Here is an 18339-nt window from a genome sequence, read left to right on the forward strand (position 1 = left end):
AGAGTGTTCAGACATCTCTAGTCTGGTGCAGCCTCTGAAGCCTGAATCTCTTAAAGTGCTTCAGTAATTTGGCTCTTTCCAATGTCTGAAACTGGGAATATCAAAACTTCTGGTTAGGTCAGAAATTAAGAAAACATTCTCAGTTGCCTCATTTAAGCATTTCTAATATAAGAAATATTATAAGTGGAGTTATGAAATATATTAGAATTTTTTTCACCAGTTATCTGGGAAAGAAAAAGAGAATGGTTCACTTAAAAAATGTTGTAATATTTGTTTTCTGGGAATACTGAGAATCGAGAAGGATGTTTTAGCAGGTCTTGTACAGAATCCATTTTGTGTTCTTTAAAAAAAACTATGCATACACTAGTAAATACTGAATTTAAAAACAGCATTTATAGCATTTTTTCTTTATAACTGTTAATTAAAATAATTTCTGCAAAATCTTCTCTTTAAAATTTGTAATCTGGCTGTTAGTTAGTAATCATGACCTGACTAAGGGATCCTAGATAACAAAAGTTCGTGCTGTTAAAATTAGCAGTACTTCTGTGTTTGTCTGAGAGAAACACAAAAGAATAAATGGTACAGGTTGAAGAAAATACTTTTAACTTAAAAATATCTGATAGTAGGAGTGTTATTTCTATCATTAAAATAAGCTACTATCATTCTAATACTAATCTGTGAATTTAGCACATATATGTATGTATGAGTAACATAGCAGTGCATGTTGAAGGGTTGGATTCTTACACAAGTATATTGCTCACCAAGAAAATGCTGACAGTGTATTTCAGGCTCCTGTTTTATCTCTCAATTACTAACACTACTGTTTTAATGTGGTATAAGTTCTTTTAAATTGAAGTCATTTGTATTGTAACATTTTTCTACAAATAGCAATGGCATTGGTTAAAGGAGATTCTATTTTGTGATGTGGAAGACATTCCACAATTCTGATTTTAATTTAAAAAGCCCAAACTTTTTGCCTGTTTTGATTAGAATATCTTTATTTCTACAGGTACCTCAACACACAGTTTATTAAGAAGAACAAACTGACTGAAGCTGATCTTCAGTATGGTTACGGAGGGGTGGATATGAATGAACCTCTGATGGAAATTGGAGAGGTAGGTATCTCTGAAAGTGGAATCAGATATAAACTGTATTCAGAAGTGCTACAAGTTCAGGTTTGTCCTTTGAAATTTTCACCCTTTTTTATGTCACAGAAATGTTGTGGAAGATGTAAGCACTGTCCCCTTTGTAAAATGAGATTACAGTTTTGGTGTAGAAAAACAGAGTGACCTGGCAGGGGAAAAAAGCGAATATGAAAACCATTGGAGAACTTGAGTTTAAAATGTGATAAAGGACCTCTTTGCAAACAAACTTTAGATTCTTAAGTGATCCTGCTATCTAGAAAACTTGTTGAAGAAGCAGTGTCCTTTTGCTTTTGGAAGCCCTTGAAACATTACTTTTTAGGCTTCTATTTCTTGATGTGACAAAGTGTAAAAGCTTTTTTTGAGAACCTCAAGGCAGTAAAGTTAATATCTGTTCATGGCTGCTGTAGGATTAGGTTTATGGCAGTCACTCCTTTGTCCTGAAAAGTAATGAAGACTTGAGTCCTACACTCATGTATTAATTTGCAGGACTGTTTTTGGTGAATTCATTGCTCCATTTCTTGACATACAAGGCACTCAGCAAGTTTATCAAGTCTTTGTTTTGAAAGCATTTTCTCTTTCCTTATGGTTCCTGTAGGATTCTATGTTTTATTCTTTGGATTGTACAAGGGGCTTCGGCAGAAGTCAAAATACTTCAGTTGCTCATCACTTTAGAATGGAAGGAATTACCATTTATGCCTTTTTAGATGACTGAGATGATCTGGCCTTTACCTACCCAAGGTCAAACATGTTTATTTTAAATGTAGTTCTCTTCAGTCTCAACATGAAGTTACAGAAATATTGCCCAGTGTTTTTAGAAGCCGAACTTTACTCTTTGTACTGAAGTCTGTCTCAACATCACTCTTCTGTGGTAATGAAACTTTGAGAGCTTTTCAGTAATCTTAAACAAGTATATTCTTGCTTAATTCTTCCGAGGCGTGTAACAGAGAGTGGACATGGGTGTGAGAGATGTGTGGGCACAGTTTCAAACAGTTCTTCATCCCCACAAGTGCTCCAGACATTCAGTAATTGTTGTACTGGGAAGCGTAGAGATGAGATGAGATCAGTTAATGAAAATAGTCTGCCAGTGCTTGCAGGAGATACTCTGTACATTATGCATGCATGGTGAAGGAGACTGCTTTTCTGAATTGAGGTCCTATCACTGATTTCAAACTCCTGTGTTTTCAATGGCTCTATGGAGCCCTGAGCTAGGAGGTGTTTAAGGTGTTTTTTTGGTTTCTTTCCCCCAGAAATAGATTCTGGGAAATTGAGAAAACTGCCACGTTCACTATTGCCAGTCTAGTTGGAGAAGTAAGATCAGTCCTTATCCGCAAGAGGGAGAAACTGTCTTGAACTAATACATCAAGTTGCTGGATTGATCTGTCTATAGTTTATTTGACAAGAAAATTCCAATGGGCGACTTGAATCTGCTTCCCACTGGTAGCTCATATGTGAGAAGGACCATGCTAGAGACCACACTGCAGAAGAGATCTACCTGAGCTTGTTTCTCTTCACCTCATAATCACAAAAGGTGTCAGTTCTTTTCCATTTTTTTTTCCTCTCCCTTTCTTCTCTCTCTCCAGAGCTGGCTTCTTTAAGCTGGCTTCTTTCATTCTTTACTGGATGCATTCCTGTTGTCTTACAGAAACTTAACTGTTCTCCAGCTACTCTTGACAAGTCAGGACAGTGAAAATCACTCCTAAGACAACTTTGGTTTCAAAACATGATCTATCTTTGGATTTATAAGCAAACCTTTACCTCTCCTTTAACAGTTGTGCCAGGTTTAACTTCTGAACCCTGTATTGCAGCGTGGGTGCTGAATAGCTGGGACAGCCAGAGCAAGTTCATTTGTCAGCTCTTTAAAAGGAAGATTTATTTCATGGAGTGGGTCAGATTTGTAGCTGATAGCTATGTGCCTGCTTTCAATTAAGACATACCTGATGGATAGTTCAATTTTTAAAGCTAATGACCTGTTAGTTGTGTCAGAGTTTTCTTAGAAGCAATATTCCCTCTGTCCTTACTAAACTTTGCAGTTTCATTTTTTCCCAGTCTATTACTTCCTGGCAGATGTTTTTGGGGGTTTCATATGTGTGATTATTCCCTGTATATAAGGGATCATGTTATCCCTTTTGGGCTTTAAATCTGACTTTGACTCAAGTGTAAAAGCTCATTTGAACTAATGCAATTGTGTTTTTAAAAATGGTGTATGTTGGGAGCAACTACTTCACCCATAAGAATTTGACATATTTGAGTCCACTTGACTGATTCTTCTAATGAAATATTAGGTATAGGGTGGCCTATCCCTAATGTGAATGGATTTGAATTCCATTTGAAGCCAAATCTTAGCTTGCCAATGACCTTGCTTAAGCTGTAAAAATCTTAGTTTGGAGATGTTCTTTGTGTGCTGGATGAAAGGATTCTGTGTCTTTGGCTCTGACCTCTGACAAATTGGCCAAGAGAAATTGTCTTTTGTCAGGTGAGGCTTATTTTGCAATCATTGTTAGAAATACTGGTGTTTGTGCACATTCAGACATTAGGGTAGGAAGGTATGTTACTTACCTATTACTGTGCAGATGTTTTGTTTATGTTTACTGTCAAAATCTGCCCTTGTAACCAGCTTGCTTGGGGTCCTTATATGCATTTGAGAATACTTGATGGAGTGGAACCAAGGAATGAGTTCTATTAGATGTGTAGGAAGAATGTAGGCTGGAAAGCCTGCATTCAGGTACTGCCTGACTAGAGAAAGAAGAGGTTGTGTAACAACTGAATTTTTAAAATCCTGAATGGGGAATTGTGTCATCTTTGGTATTGTTCTGGGTTTGGTGTGGTGGTTTTCAGGGTTTTTAAAATGTACTTTTTATTGATATAAACTTGTGTTGTGTTCTGACAGCTAGCTCTTGATATGTGGAGAAAATTAATGATTGAGCCACTGCAGGCCATCCTTATTCGGATGCTCCTCCGAGAAATAAAAAAGTGAGTGCTTGATTGTTTCTTGCTTTAACATAATGTGGGGGTATTGCAGTTTTCTTTACTTTGAAAATCCGTGGACTATCATAGTCTTCTTTTATGTTTGGTTTTTTTAAGGTAACTTCTTATCTGATGACAATGGTCTATCAGTTTTTCTCGTTGTAACTGTGTATTTGTGGCTTTCATGTGTAGAAAAAAGCAACTAATTCCCTGTAACCTCAGAGTAGTGATCTTTTCTGTTTCAGCAACCCTTCTTATCAATGGGATAGGGGAAGAGTTAGAATAATTGTCCAGGCCCATGCCTTTTGCTGTTTTCACCCCTGATGCTGACTGTCTTTAGCTTCTGTACTGTCAGTAAACTTAAGAACCAGGCCTTGGGCAAAGATTTGCCAAAGCCAGAGAAGCTATCTTGTTTTGCATGGAACTCAGAACAATTCTTGTTCATCTGCCAAAAAGAATTAGGTCTGGGGCTTCTGTTTTTCAGATCAGTACCTTCACTCAACATTTTTGATGTTTGACTTGAATGAAATGAAGATAATTATTTTTTGCAGTTTGAGGGAAAGTTATTTTATTTCTGAATACTGTTTTTGACTTCTAAACAAAGCCAAAGGACTTGGGACTTCTATTTAAAATTTTTGTTTAACTTCTAAAGGATCTTCTTATTATGAATAAACAGAAATTTTGAGATCTACTACTGATCTTGTGTGTAGTTCCATCAGTTTCCACACTTCTACCACTATTTAGGGTAACTCTGGAGTTGCCTAATGACTGGGGGTTTTTTTTAAGTGATTACTCAGGTGACCAGACTAGTGTAGGTAAACTGAGGAGTGAGGTAATTTGGCAGATTGAGGTTGAACATGCAGTTGGTCAGAAAAAAATTTGTAATGCATTGAAAAACTAATTTTAATATTTTATTTGTATTTTTCATTCCTGAATGAAATATTTGACAGCAAAGGAACTGATATGATGTCTCTTTTGGATGGCATTTCTGAAGCCAGGAAGTATTTATTTGTTTCTGGTTGTTGAATCATGGTTCCTTTGTAACCAGGACTGATACTGCTTTATCCATTTTTACTCTAACAATTTATTTTTACTAAATGGAGATTCCCTAATTCATGGTGAAGAAAATTCTCCTTTGTTACATCAAGCATAGTGATGCTGAAGACTTGTCTTAGTTATTGTATGTATTTCACTGGTGGGTGGGAGTGGAAATGTGTGTGAAAACCTTTTTCAGCAGACATCTCATGCCCCTAAAAGTAAGGGTTTGTATTTAGCTTGAGGCTGACTGCAGACCTCCCAAGGATGTTGAGATCAAGGCTGTCACTGGCTTTGGAGGCATTAGCTTTTGAGACTGTAACAAGTTCATTATTTGTTACTCAACTGTTTGGAAACTTTAAAGTAAAAATTCAGTCATCGTCTCTAATGGTTGGATCTGGATTTTTTTCCCCATTTTTTATTAAGGAGTCTTTTGCGTGGTCTCAGAGATGTTAATTCAGTTCTGCTTCTCAAAATATACATCTAAAAATTCATATTAAATTTCTTCTAGCCACTTTGTGATCTGCATATCTTTTAATGAATTACGTAAGAGAGAGCTACTTCATTTAGCTGGTTTTTTCCTGCTATCATCAAATGTAGGGCTTCCTGTGGGGATTCTGAGGATGGCCTTTGCATGTAACAGTAGGCTTGTTGCTGTTCTTTGCTGTAATTTCAGTGATCAATACAGCTTTTAAGAGGCAGTTTTAAAGACTCTGCTGCAAGCAACTATTAAATGTCTTTTGGCATTGAGTTCAGTAATTCAGAGATTAAACAAGGTCTTTGAAAAATGGGTATCCATAAGATATATCTGTCAGATGTGCAAGAATATGCATGGAAATAATATAACCTAAAAATTTTAATAAAATTACTAATACATGTATATGCTTAAAAACTCCTCTACTCTATGCCTTCCTCATAGTACTTGTGTGTGCAAGGTTCAGTTTATTACAAAGCTTTAAAAAAAATTAAATTTATGTAGATGGGACAGTTGAACTACTTCTAGGCAGGAGGTTTGTGTAGCATGCAACAATATGTGGAGTTGATAACCAGCACTGTAGTCAACTGGTTGCATATAAAAATGGCTTTCTTACTATACTGGAAAAGGTAGGGAACCAGAGCCACAAATTCTTCTTTCAAATGTTACTTTAACAATGTATTTAACTGGATTTTTAAAAAGGCTTCTGACTAAAGTCTTGAGCACACCAACTTTTTAGAAGCTATAAGCTTGTGCAATACATTATACATTAAAATTGACAAACTTTTTTTGGTACATAAAAGTAAAGAAATGCAAGTAGTGGCATGTGGCTCAGCTGAACAAGATGGCTAAACTGATCTAAGAGTTTACTGACACCAAAAAGGAGCAGGCTGTGCTCTACTGCCTTTCATGTGCTGAATTTGGTGCTCACCTAGCTCAACTGCTAATGTGACAGAAAACCATCTTGACTAATGTTTCTCCAGATTGGCACAATGAGTCAATTCAGCAAAGCATTAGATGAATGCCAGAGCAATGCAAGAGAGATGGAGGCCTGTTACTGAGCAAAAGGGAGCAGGATTAGCCCCCTTGAACAGCAGAAAAATCTTAAATCGCTTAAGCTTGTCTTGTCTGACTGCACTCCTAATATAGAGTTCTGAGTATAACACTTTCTTCCCCCTCCCTCTAGCCCAAGCACTCCTCCTACAAGGCAAGCTGAATATCAACTTAAGCATTTTTGTTTCAACACAACAGGAAGCCGACAAGATCTTGAATTGTGAGAAAATTCATCTATGAAATTCTTAAACAGAAATAATTTGGAAATTACTCAGGTGCTATCTCATGACAGTGTGATTAGTACAGACTAACCGAGAGAGGCTTCTCTACTAAATATAACTAACACCTTCTAACTAACTGAACCTATTCCTGTCTAAGCTGATACATTAGCTATACCATTTGTTTGAAGTTAAAGCTACTGGAAGCTAACTTTTCAAAAAATGTTCAGGACAGGCTCATCTAGTTCACAGTGAATTCTGTAGGTAATTGGCCTTGCAAGACTCTTGGTCTGACACAGCAGAGCACTTCTTTTGAATGATGGAATCTTCTTTTAATGAATCAGGTATTTATTATTGTACCTGAAATTTTAGAGATGTTCTTTTGGACTGTAGTAATACACTGTACAATACGTGTTGAACATCCACTCCTAGCTTGAGCCTTAAGATGGGAACAAGATGGAGTTAATATAAATCAACACAACTTTCTTGTGCATGTGTTTTGTAGCTTTCTCCGTTTCTTTTGAAAAAAGAAACTTGTCATCACCTGAATTAGTGGAACTTGTGTTTCTAACACTTTATCTTTTTATCCCTTTCATCCAAGATACTCTGTGACATCCCTGCTTCAATCTGTGTTGCTGTTGCTCTGTGACTTTATGCATCTGTATTGCTTGCTGTCTGCTGCCAAGAAGGAAAATAAACATTTCATAGACTTCTCCCTTTGCAGAATCACCAATTCCATTTTAGTGTGGCAGTTACTCTTACTACTACAACTTCTGTGAAAGTTGTTCTTAAAACTTTTGTCGAATATTGTTGAAAGTAGTCATTTGCACTACAAATTCCTGGGAGCAGAGTGCCATTGATCTAAATAAAAACCTGAAGTGGCTGCCAGAGCAGGCAAGGCCTGTTCTATGCTGGGTTTTTCATTTATCACCTTTGTGCCACCTGATCTCTGCCTCAAAAGCTTGTTTCCTTTTTTCCAGCTCTTCTGTAGCACATATCTCCGGTACCTATACAGCTTTTTCCTAATGTACATTGTCCTTTGAGTTTCCTGGGTCTGGCCATTGCTGCCCCTTCCCCTCCCACGTGTGTATGGGCTAAGGCCTGAAGTGGCCTGTGAACCGAGTGGAGGGAAGCTGGGACTTGAGCTGTTCCTCCAGTAATGCTGCTTGTGTTTGTGTACCTGGTCCAGGGTCCTTTCCAGGTCCAGAGCCCTGCATGTGAGAGCTGGGCTGGGCTGTCTCTTGCCAGAGCCCTGCTTTGTAATATGCTCATATGCTTTTAGTTCTGTGGCCTCCTACACTCCATGGCATAGCGCTGTATTCACAGGCTGCATGCATCCTGCAGCTCTCCATGCTCCTGGGCCCCTCTGGGGTGGAGTTGCAGGCCCGGGGCAGATGTTTCACTTTTCCCTTCTATGATTGTGCTGCTGCCTCTGCCATCATAAACCAGACCAGCAGAGGGATGTTGGCAAGGATTCAGGGCGTGTGATTACATGTACCCAAACAGGGGTTTATTCCATTGGTTCAGCTCCCACCACCAGAGGAAATCATCTGGTTCCCTGGGTGAAAAAATCAGACCATCCCTGATGGAACCCATCAGTTCAGTTCATTTGTAATGGGTATTAAAGCTGCATAAACCATACAGTGACTGCTCATAATCTGTTAAGAGAGCTAATTCTTTACAGCCATCATAAAACTTAAGTTTTCAGATCTGAGAAAACAGTAGTGTTTGAAAGCAATATCCATAATTAACAGTGTTAAGAATAGATGAAGATGGTCTGGCATGCATAACACAATGACTGCTGGTGTGGCTGTCCTGGTAAACTTCCACAGCTCATGGGCATCCTCTGGAGTTTTTCCTGATTACAAACCAAAATAAATGACTTCAGCAAAATTACTTCTCTCCCATTTCACCCCAGCCTAGATGGATATATGGCAATGTTTGTGTTTGGTGCTTAATCATAGATATACCTCTGTAGATCATATTTTTGCTCCCATTTAACACCTTAGGAGTTAGGGAATATTTTTTTTACTTTGTTGTAAAGTGCATGTGAAAAGTGGTCTGTTTTTAGAACTTTTCATGTCTTAAGAGGAAGTCTCTGCTGTTTTGAGTGTCGGTCTGTGATTTCCAGTCTTTGCAAAGGACTGAACACTAATGTTTTTAGCATGCAAAACACTTGTTTTAATTACTTCTATTTTCAACTGAATGAAATTAAAGATAACATTTTCTTCTACTCCTTCATTTGAAGCTAAGAACTTGACTGGAAGATGTAATGTTTTGCTTTTCTGATGTATGATTAAATATTGTGACAATGGGCCAGGTGTGTTATTTGTTCCACTTGAAATGTACATGTTGAATAGTAGATATTCAGAAAAGAAAATAGCATGCTTCTTGTTGTGATGCTGGTAAAAATGATGGATTTTTTTGAAGGGGCAAGAGTGTGAAGGTAGTCTATATAATAAAGGCTAAAAATACAAGATGGAACTTACAGTAGCTCTTAAACTACTTGCTTAGAATATGTAATTTGGAATACTTATATCCTTAGCAAACACTTGGAAATTTCATGACCTTCAAATGCTTTTGAACAGTTTTGAATTATTATCTCAACAATTTAAATGTATATGAGAGAAGTGCATTTTTTATTTTAAGATTAATCTTATTCAATTTTGCCAATTTAAGCAGAGAAGTTTACTGGAAAATGTTTTAATCCAATTTCTTTTTCATTTGGCTATAGATGAGTTACACCAGATGCCTGCATTCTCATAAATGTTTGCTTTGCCTGTTTCAGTGATCGCTGTGGAGAAGACCCAAACCAGAAAGTAATCCATGGGGTTATTAACTCCTTTGTTCATGTTGAACAGTATAAGAAAAAATTCCCCCTAAAGGTAGATGCACATTTCTGGTTGTGTATTTTAAATTTTGAATGTCAGTCTAGTACATGCATTATTTTTCCTTTAAAAAAAATTCTCTCTTATAGTTTTATCAGGAAATTTTTGAGTGTCCTTTTCTGAATGAAACAGGGGAGTATTATAAACAAGAAGCTTCAAACTTATTGCAAGAGTCAAATTGCTCGCAGTACATGGAGAAGGTAAGAGATTCTTCAATACATGTGCAATAATTAAAATCATTTTACTGATGATACATGTTGTCCTTTACAGTTCTCATAGTTGTTCTTTGTATAATGCTTTCATGCAGTTGAAATGACACTTTTTAGTGATATGGTTAATCTGAACATAAACTGCAAACCTTGCTATGGATGGACAGTCAGTATCAAAGTATTTCATAATAAATGATGAATCAGTGTCTTGAAAAGTAAAAAAAAAAAAAAGAAAAAAGACAAAAATTAAAACACACATCAAGTTGATCAGAATTACTTCCTCACTTCCATATTTTCTTTTAGTTTGGAGTAGGGTAACAGAGTTCTAGCATTATGTGGTTAGAGAAGACTCTAACAACCTTTGTTGTTGCAAAGCATTATTAAAAATTGCATAGGTGGATTTTCTTTCATTTTGCTTTGTGGTGTATGAAGTTATGTTGTGGTTGAATTATTTGTAATTCTTATACCTTGTTTGAGAAAACTAAGATTGGTACAACACTAGGAGTCAGTTCTTGGTCCTGTACTGTCCACACTAGCAAGGTAGAAGAGTTGAGAAGAGGGCTGTGAAATTGCTTTTAAGCTAATGGTTGCACACTTGTGGTGTAATTCAGGGACAGGCTAAGACTTAAACAAAACCGAAAGCAATTTTGCCTATCATTAGCAGTCTGCAACTGGATTACTCTCCCTAGACTCCCCTCATATTCACAGGATGTAAGTGCTTTTATGGCAGTATTCATATGACTTACCTTATGATAAAGCCTATTTCCTTCATTGAGTTATAAAAAGAATTCTTATTAGTAGCTCAGATGTACTCCTGTACCTATTGAGCAGATGCTTATGCACAAGCAGATAGATTTGGAACAGTAAAGTGATTCTTAGAGTTCTTTTTTTATTAGGTATTGTGGTAAAACTGTCTCAGAAGTAATAAGAAGTGTGATAAGAGAAATTGGGAAGGACTGGTCACAAAGTTAAAGGGAACAAGAAATTCTGAGATGAGAACTATGGAATCCTGTTAGACATCTAATAATGACAGAGCTTAGTACTCGGACTAGATTATATTCATTGAGAAATAGCCTGATTCAGAAGAACAATTTAATTTTTCAGCATCCTGCACAAGATCTTTTGTAACTTTATTTCTTATTCTTGTGTCTCATTCTCTGTACATACACTGGTTGTATATTCTGGTTCTATATTGGTTGACAGTGTTTCTTCAACTCGCAGTTCAAACTCTTGTCTGCAGGTTTTAGGTAGATTAAAAGATGAAGAAATGCGATGTCGGAAGTACTTGCATCCCAGCTCGTATGTCAAAGTGAGTCATGAATGCCAACAGAGGATGGTAGCTGATCACTTGCAGTTTCTACATGCAGAATGTCACAATATTATCAGACAAGAGAAAAGAAATGGTAAGTCTCATCGGTCACAAAAAGAGTGAAATGGGCTTTGTTTTATTCATTTTGCATTGCAATTTCCTGTCTTCTTTCAATGACCTTCTGTGCACATAAGCATTTTCAACTAATGTTACTTATCTAGAAATCCCCATTGAAGCCTGGATGACATTTTTCTTTTGTCATGTAATTCATTCTTATTCTTCCAAGTATATAGTCAAAACCTTCTTTTTACTGTTAACAGCCTTTCTTTCAGCTAGTGCTCTTTCTCTTTCCTTGTCTTAGTCAGCCTAAAAACACACTGAAAAAACACTGTGTCCTGTAGAATTGATCATATTTTATGGTTGTGTTTTCATTTGTAAGCCAATGGCTCTGTCTTTACAGATTTCTTCATCATCACTTAACAGGTCAGGCTTACAAAATATTTTGGCTTCTTTTCATAGCCATTTTTTATGGTCCTGAGTCTTCTGTGACCTCTCATCCCAAATCCTTTTTACAGAAGGAGATGTTCTTATAGTTATATTCCCTGCCTGACTAAAAAAACCATGCTTCCTGATGACTACATGCCTCTCACCCTTGAAAGAATGCTTAGTCTTGCATGGAAGATGGTATCTTATGTGAAACAAATTATTTTTCACAGTCAAACTCAAATTGTATCTAGTAATAGTGTGTTCTGTTTCCAGGGTATTTTTCAAGTTTGACCAGAGCTTGGATCTGTTTTGTTTGGTTTCTTTTTTTGGGCTGTGAGGAGGCGAAATATAATAAAAATAGCAGTTGCTTGTTTAGAGCTTTTCTAACCTGAGAGAAATTTCAAGCTACCACTGGAGGCAAACAAAAAGTGAAGAAGATACCTAAACTGATTTTATTCAGCTACTGCTAAGGGAGATATAGGGAGGCCAAGGTTTAAAATAAACTGGCACACTATTTCTCCACACTAGTCCACCTCTCTTCTTGGAGTCTCTCCTAAAGAAGCAGTACTGGAAGAGTGAGGAAGTCACAATGGAGGACTCAGTAAATACTGATAATAGCCCTACTCTTTCATTTTTTTCTTTTGTCAGTGATCCAGTGTATGTTAATTTTTTTCTTTCAAAACATTTGATCTCGTCTCAGTCTTTTAAAAGTTCTGTGTGAAATTATGATACTGTATTAAGTGTTAATTTTTAGTGTTTCTAAGCGTACTCTATAAAAATGTATCTCTGTTACAGACATGGCAAATATGTATACTCTACTTCGTGCTGTGTCAAGTGGTTTACCTCATATGATTCAGGAACTACAAAACCATATCTATGATGAGGGCCTTAGAGCAACCAGCAATCTTTCTCAGGAAAACGTGAGTTTAAACAGGCAGCTGAAATGACTATTTGATTAACATTCTTAAGTGTTTGCCCTTTTCCTGTTAGTCTATCCTGGTTTTTTCCTTTAATTTTGCCTATATAAAATTGGTTTGGAACATGATAGATAAATTATAACTTCTCATCAGCATGGTTAGCTGTGCCACACTTATCTGTTCTGAGAGTTGATTGTTGTAATTGTTGTTATCTAACCAGAAACTACTGCAGCTAGATATTTCTCATTGTTTGCTTAATACTGTCAGGGCAAAAAGGTCCTTCTGTTCCATGTATGTATTTTTTTCCTGAATGTCTCTTAAGCCAGTGGCATTTGCTGTTCTGGTATGTTAGGAACCAGTGATTCCATTTTGTAAAGACTTGATATCAGTGTGGTGGTTTTCATAATGGCTTTGTAGTCTCATATTGTCATTTCTGAAAATTACTGAAAATATTATATCTTACTTATTTTCCTAAAGTGTGTTAAACGTTTTTTCAGTTCATGTATATTTAAATCACTCAATTCCATTTTTGTTTCTCCAGCATTGCTGTTCAGAGACAAACAACAAGCTTTCATTTGACATTGTATTTGTGCATGTGTACATCTTGCTGTCTCGATCTGTGCTCGCTTTAGAATGCTGACTTTAGCCATCCAGTGTTTCTGTCTATAATAATACATAAACACAAGCTGTTGTACATTCACTCTGTTACTGACTGCACAGGAATGCTTACTGTTCTGTGACTCCTCTGTGCTTACTGAAAAGGGACTGAAGTCTTTAGTAGTGTAGTTTGCTTTCAAATTATTTTTAGGTTTATTGAAATTATTCTTTCAAACTAATGGTTTCTACGCAGGGAAATAAATACAGACCCATGAGGGTGATGACAATTCACAACCTTATGTAGATAATTTGAAAGTGTGAAATACTTGTTGTATTGTATAAATTATGTGCTTTAAACCATTTTTGATGTGTGACCTGAGAATGCACTTGGGGAGGGAGTCATGCCGCAGAGCCAGTGTCTTGCATGCTGTTGCACTTGTGCCTTTCAGCTTGTCTGTGTAGGGACCCCTCCAGCTCATGTCAGTCATTTCTATACAGAATGTGATGCTGGAATGTAGTGCACAAAATTCAGTTGGTAACTGTCCAGTGTAGGAAAATGCAAAGGGATTGTCCAGATTTTCTGTCTCTGAAGTCACTGTGTAGAAGCAACAGTTTATTATATCAGTTGCTTGATTGCTGTATTTATGTTAGCATTAATGATTTTTCAAAAGGCTATTAAAGGATTTTAGGGCATGTTGGGAAAAATTAGATGGCATGAGAGCAGTATAGACTCAAATCTAGGTTGGATAGCAGGACTGTAAATGTAGCCTAGACTTTTTATTTCCAAAATGTGCTCTAACACTGTAGTGTGAGAGTTAACAGCAATGCAGAATCTATCCTCTCAAAACTCACTGTAGTATTAACTTTTATAAAAAAGAACAACTAGGAAAAAATCTACAACTAATGTAGATATGTTTGTGTTAGCTACTACTACTTTTTTCACTAACTTGCTTTCTGTTCTATCTACCTTCTTTAGATGCCAACTCAGTTTGTGGAGTCAGTTTTGGAAGTACATAGTAAATTTGTTCAACTCATCAACACTGTTTTGAATGGTGATCAACACTTTATGAGTGCCCTTGATAAGGTAACTTTTACTTAAGTAACCAAAGCAGTGGAAAACAAAATCCAGGACACTGTTTCAGGCTCACCAAAATTCTTTGAGACATCACATGTTCAAAGATAGTTCATATCCAGTTTTTCTAGTTTAGAAATGCAATGGAACAAAAGACAATCTGATGCTAGGAGAAAAGATGTATACAAAGGAAACCACTTTACGCTTAAACTTTTTCTGAAAAAAAGACCTTTATTTTTCTTTTCATCATATTTTGAAACAAAAATGGTGCTGATCTGTTTAGTGTAAGTATAAGTGAAGATAATAAGTAGACAACTGGTGGGGTTTGGGAGGCTTGGTAATTTTTATATGCATTTGAACTTGAATTTGCTTGCTGAGATAAGGTTTATCTCTGAATGCTCATAGAATCTTTGTTTAGATTTTTTAAGTTGACTACAAAGAATATCTGGAAACTTACTTCAATCACTGTCACAATAGGTAACTTTTTCCAGGAGAGAGCTACACTTGAATTTAAATTATATAGGGAAAGAGGCTTGCTGCTCTTTAATTTGAAATGCGTAGCCATGCAGGTATTCAAGATAACAGTTCTAATTATCATAAATTTTAATAATAATCATTATTAATTATAAATAATAAATAGCTTTCCTTTCTATAATTTCCTGTCACAGGATGCATGCATATAGATCATTGCTCTTTTGTGCTGTTTACAGTAGTTGCAGTTTGTAGTTAGGGTCAGAGTCTAAGCTTTGATGATTTTCATCTAAGGTTAATCTGAAAAGACATAATGGAGAAGGTGACAGTGATAGTACCAACAGTAGTTACCCATCTGTATTTGTGGCATTGATAAAATAATTATTTAGCATTTTAAAACAAATACTTATTTCAATACCAAATATGTTTCTCTCTCCATTGCAATTAATGTCATGTACCAGAAGGTGGAGTAACACAAGACTGAGAACTTCATTCGTTGGCGCGTAGGCAACTTACTTTTTATTAAATACATCAGTTCTTCACTTCAGTGATCTTTCTTAAAATAAATACTTAAAATATTAATCTGCTGTTAATTTTTCATGGTGGATATCAAAACTGCTATTGCTGCCTCCAGTATTATTGCAAAAGAGTGCTCCAAGCTTTAAAGAGTTTCCTACTTCTTGTCAAGTCATGCATTCTTTTCTCACAGGAATTCTAGGGACCTATTATCAAATTTTGTAATGTTGAGGTATTGTACAGAAGAGTTCCTTGTCAGTTTGTCTTTATAATAATAACAATATTTTCCTTTTACAGAGGAACTATAATTCCTAGGAACTATGATCATGCAGTATTTTTGGTTCACTCTTAGTTTACAGTGTTAATTTAAATGTGACGTAGTTTAGAAACTCGATAATTGTGATAATATTTTTTTCATTTCTAAGCTGCCATTATCTCTTTCCTTTTTAATCATATTCAACTCTTCTTTAGCCACCATATTGTTTGTGCTCTACTGCTTCAAATTTCCACTTTCAACAATATATTTTTCTCCTCTTCAGTGTATGAAAAAATCCCACAACCAAGAGCACTTTCATTTCTTACTGTTATGAACACACCATATAAGTTTTTCAGCTTAACATACATTCTGCTGATGTGCTGCTGCTCAAATCTACTTTATCTGCACTCATTCCTAAGTTTCTTTCCATCCGTTCTTTTGGACCATAATATTACTGTATATCTAAATCTTCATACTTTTGTGAAGTTTCTAATCAGAACTTAATTTGTTCTTCTGTTTTCTGTAATTAATTTTTCTTCCTCTACTCTTTCACTTTTACTTAACTCTCAACTTAAAAATGTTTAACAACCTCACAGAGCAGTAATTTAAATCTTTTTGTTAATTGTTTCTTTTTTGATCCCCTTTTGTGTAGTTCAGTTTTATAGGATCTCAGATGGTCTTTGCCCTGAGCATTTTCTCGATTTTTTTTCAAATTTCATTTAAAAAAAGGTTTAAGTCATTGACAATTTTTCTCTTTGCTGCATGTTCCTATGTAGGCTTTGACATCAGTAGTCAACTATCGGGAGCCCAAGTCGATCTGCAAAGCACCTGAGTTGGTAAGTGATACACACAGAAAATGATAATTCTTGTATATAACCAACAAATTAATTGCCATAGGGTCCTTCCCATGCATATCACACAGGGTCACACTCAGGTGTGTATTTCAGTAGTAACAGCTTAAGCTGCGCACACATTTTGTGAGCGTACAAAATTGCTATGATTCTAATTTTTGATGTAGACTGTATTTTCTGTGGATGTGAATGTATAGTTTGCCCACGAATACAGCCCTTGTACAGAATGTGAGACTGTAGACTGTGACTTATTTTGTGTTCGAACTATTGTAGAAGTTTGCAAATACCTTGGCATGCCTTTGTTCTCAAGCTTGGCAAGTAGGTTTGGGTTTGATTTTTCTTTTTCTAATTTGAGCTGGCCAAATACTGTGACAACTTGTTAAAGAAATCAGCAAAAGGAATGACAGAGAATGAAGTTGAAGACAAGCTGACAAGTTTCATTACTGTTTTCAAATACATTGATGACAAAGATGTATTCCAAAAGGTAACTTTTTATATTCAGTAAAGGTTAAAATGTTACATTTAAAGCATGGTTGAAGAATGTGGTTGTGCTTCATAAAATCCTCATCTCTGTTTTTTTTAATGCAGTTCTATGCCAGAATGTTGGCAAAAAGATTAATTCATGGTTTGTCTATGTCTATGGATTCTGAAGAAGCGATGATAAATAAACTAAAGGTAAGGTAATATTCTTCTAACGCAGAATGAACAAATGTAGGAGTATGTAGTGTTGAGAGGGAGCAGCAGAGGGTGCCAGAGGTATCTTAGCAATTGGTAAATCTGTTTCCAATAGCTGAAAGGAAAAACTAGTTTTTGGTAGTCTGTGAAAGATAAAAGTCTGAGTATCTCCTAGGCATTTGAGGTTTTTATGAGGTTTTGGATAGTTTTATTAGCTGTGTTCAAATAATTCATATTAACATCATAAAACTACCAAGGACTTTCATAAACATGTCTTTCAATTTTATAAAGCAATATCGTTCACATAGGTCAATGTATATAAAGTGAAACTAAGAAAAACATGATGATTTTGTTTTACAGTGTTTGTTTTTTATTGAAACTAGTGTTTTCTGTAACTATGACGACACTTCTGCTGACTAGATTTTCATATTGTATTAGTGAGGGAACATAATTTATACAATGAGTACTGTTTTGACTCTGAAACCTGTTAAAATATTTCTTCACAGCAAGCCTGTGGTTATGAATTTACCAGCAAGCTCCATCGAATGTATACAGACATGAGTGTTAGTGCTGATCTCAACAATAAATTCAACAACTTTATCAAAAACCAGGACACAGTCATTGATTTGGGAATTAGTTTTCAGATATATGTTCTACAGGTACTAATGTATGTTTATTACTGCTGAGTTATTTGTACTTATTTTTAATGTTTTGATAACAAGTGTACAGTTTTTCTAATTATGAATACTTCTTTATATGGAAACTGATGGCATGTGATTGCTGTGAAAATGCTTACTTTCCTTGTGTTTCATTGTAAAATTAACCCACTAGGTCCCTAAACAATAGGGATATAAAATGTCAGTCTCAATTAATACCTCAGTGGGGTATGCAGAAGGTGCAGTAAAAAATGATCAGTAAAACTTCCAGAGTCAGTTGATTGTCTTATGATATAATGTACACTATACATCCATTTAAGAGTGTTATTTTTTTCTTGATACATATGTTGTATAAAAATGTAATTGGTTTTTTTTTCCAATACTTTTAGGCTGGTGCATGGCCTCTAACTCAGGCTCCTTCTTCTACATTTGCAATTCCTCAGGAACTGGAAAAAAGTGTACAGATGGTAGGTTAGTAGGAGGCTTCCTGTAAACATGTGGAAAATGTATAATAACTCCCAATGAAAGATCATTGTTCTAACAGAG

At 35.8% G+C, this 18339-nt stretch overlaps 1 protein-coding gene across 5 annotated transcripts in view; it reads left to right on the plus strand.

The window, feature by feature from the left end:
• The window catches only part of CUL2 (cullin 2), a 43293-nt gene that overhangs the window by 14473 nt on the left and 10481 nt on the right, over positions 1 to 18339 (plus strand). For 4 of the 5 annotated variants that reach the window (XM_082303395.1, XM_082303394.1, XM_082303393.1 and 1 more), the window contains exons 5-17: positions 1010 to 1115; positions 4033 to 4115; positions 6806 to 6892; positions 9679 to 9775; positions 9868 to 9978; positions 11228 to 11390; positions 12578 to 12702; positions 14273 to 14380; positions 16388 to 16447; positions 16818 to 16946; positions 17051 to 17137; positions 17644 to 17796; positions 18183 to 18260. In XM_082303395.1, coding sequence (XP_082159521.1) covers positions 1010 to 1115; positions 4033 to 4115; positions 6806 to 6892; positions 9679 to 9775; positions 9868 to 9978; positions 11228 to 11390; positions 12578 to 12702; positions 14273 to 14380; positions 16388 to 16447; positions 16818 to 16946; positions 17051 to 17137; positions 17644 to 17796; positions 18183 to 18260 — 1387 coding nt within the window. The remainder of the gene's footprint in view (positions 1 to 1009; positions 1116 to 4032; positions 4116 to 6805; positions 6893 to 9678; positions 9776 to 9867; positions 9979 to 11227; positions 11391 to 12577; positions 12703 to 14272; positions 14381 to 16387; positions 16448 to 16817; positions 16947 to 17050; positions 17138 to 17643; positions 17797 to 18182; positions 18261 to 18339) is intronic. The other variant, XM_082303396.1, reaches the window with a different exon arrangement.

The sequence above is a fragment of the Coloeus monedula genome (genome assembly GCF_965178545.1).
Source record: "Coloeus monedula genome assembly, chromosome: 1".
In the NCBI taxonomy this organism is placed as follows: Eukaryota; Metazoa; Chordata; class Aves; order Passeriformes; family Corvidae; genus Coloeus; species Coloeus monedula.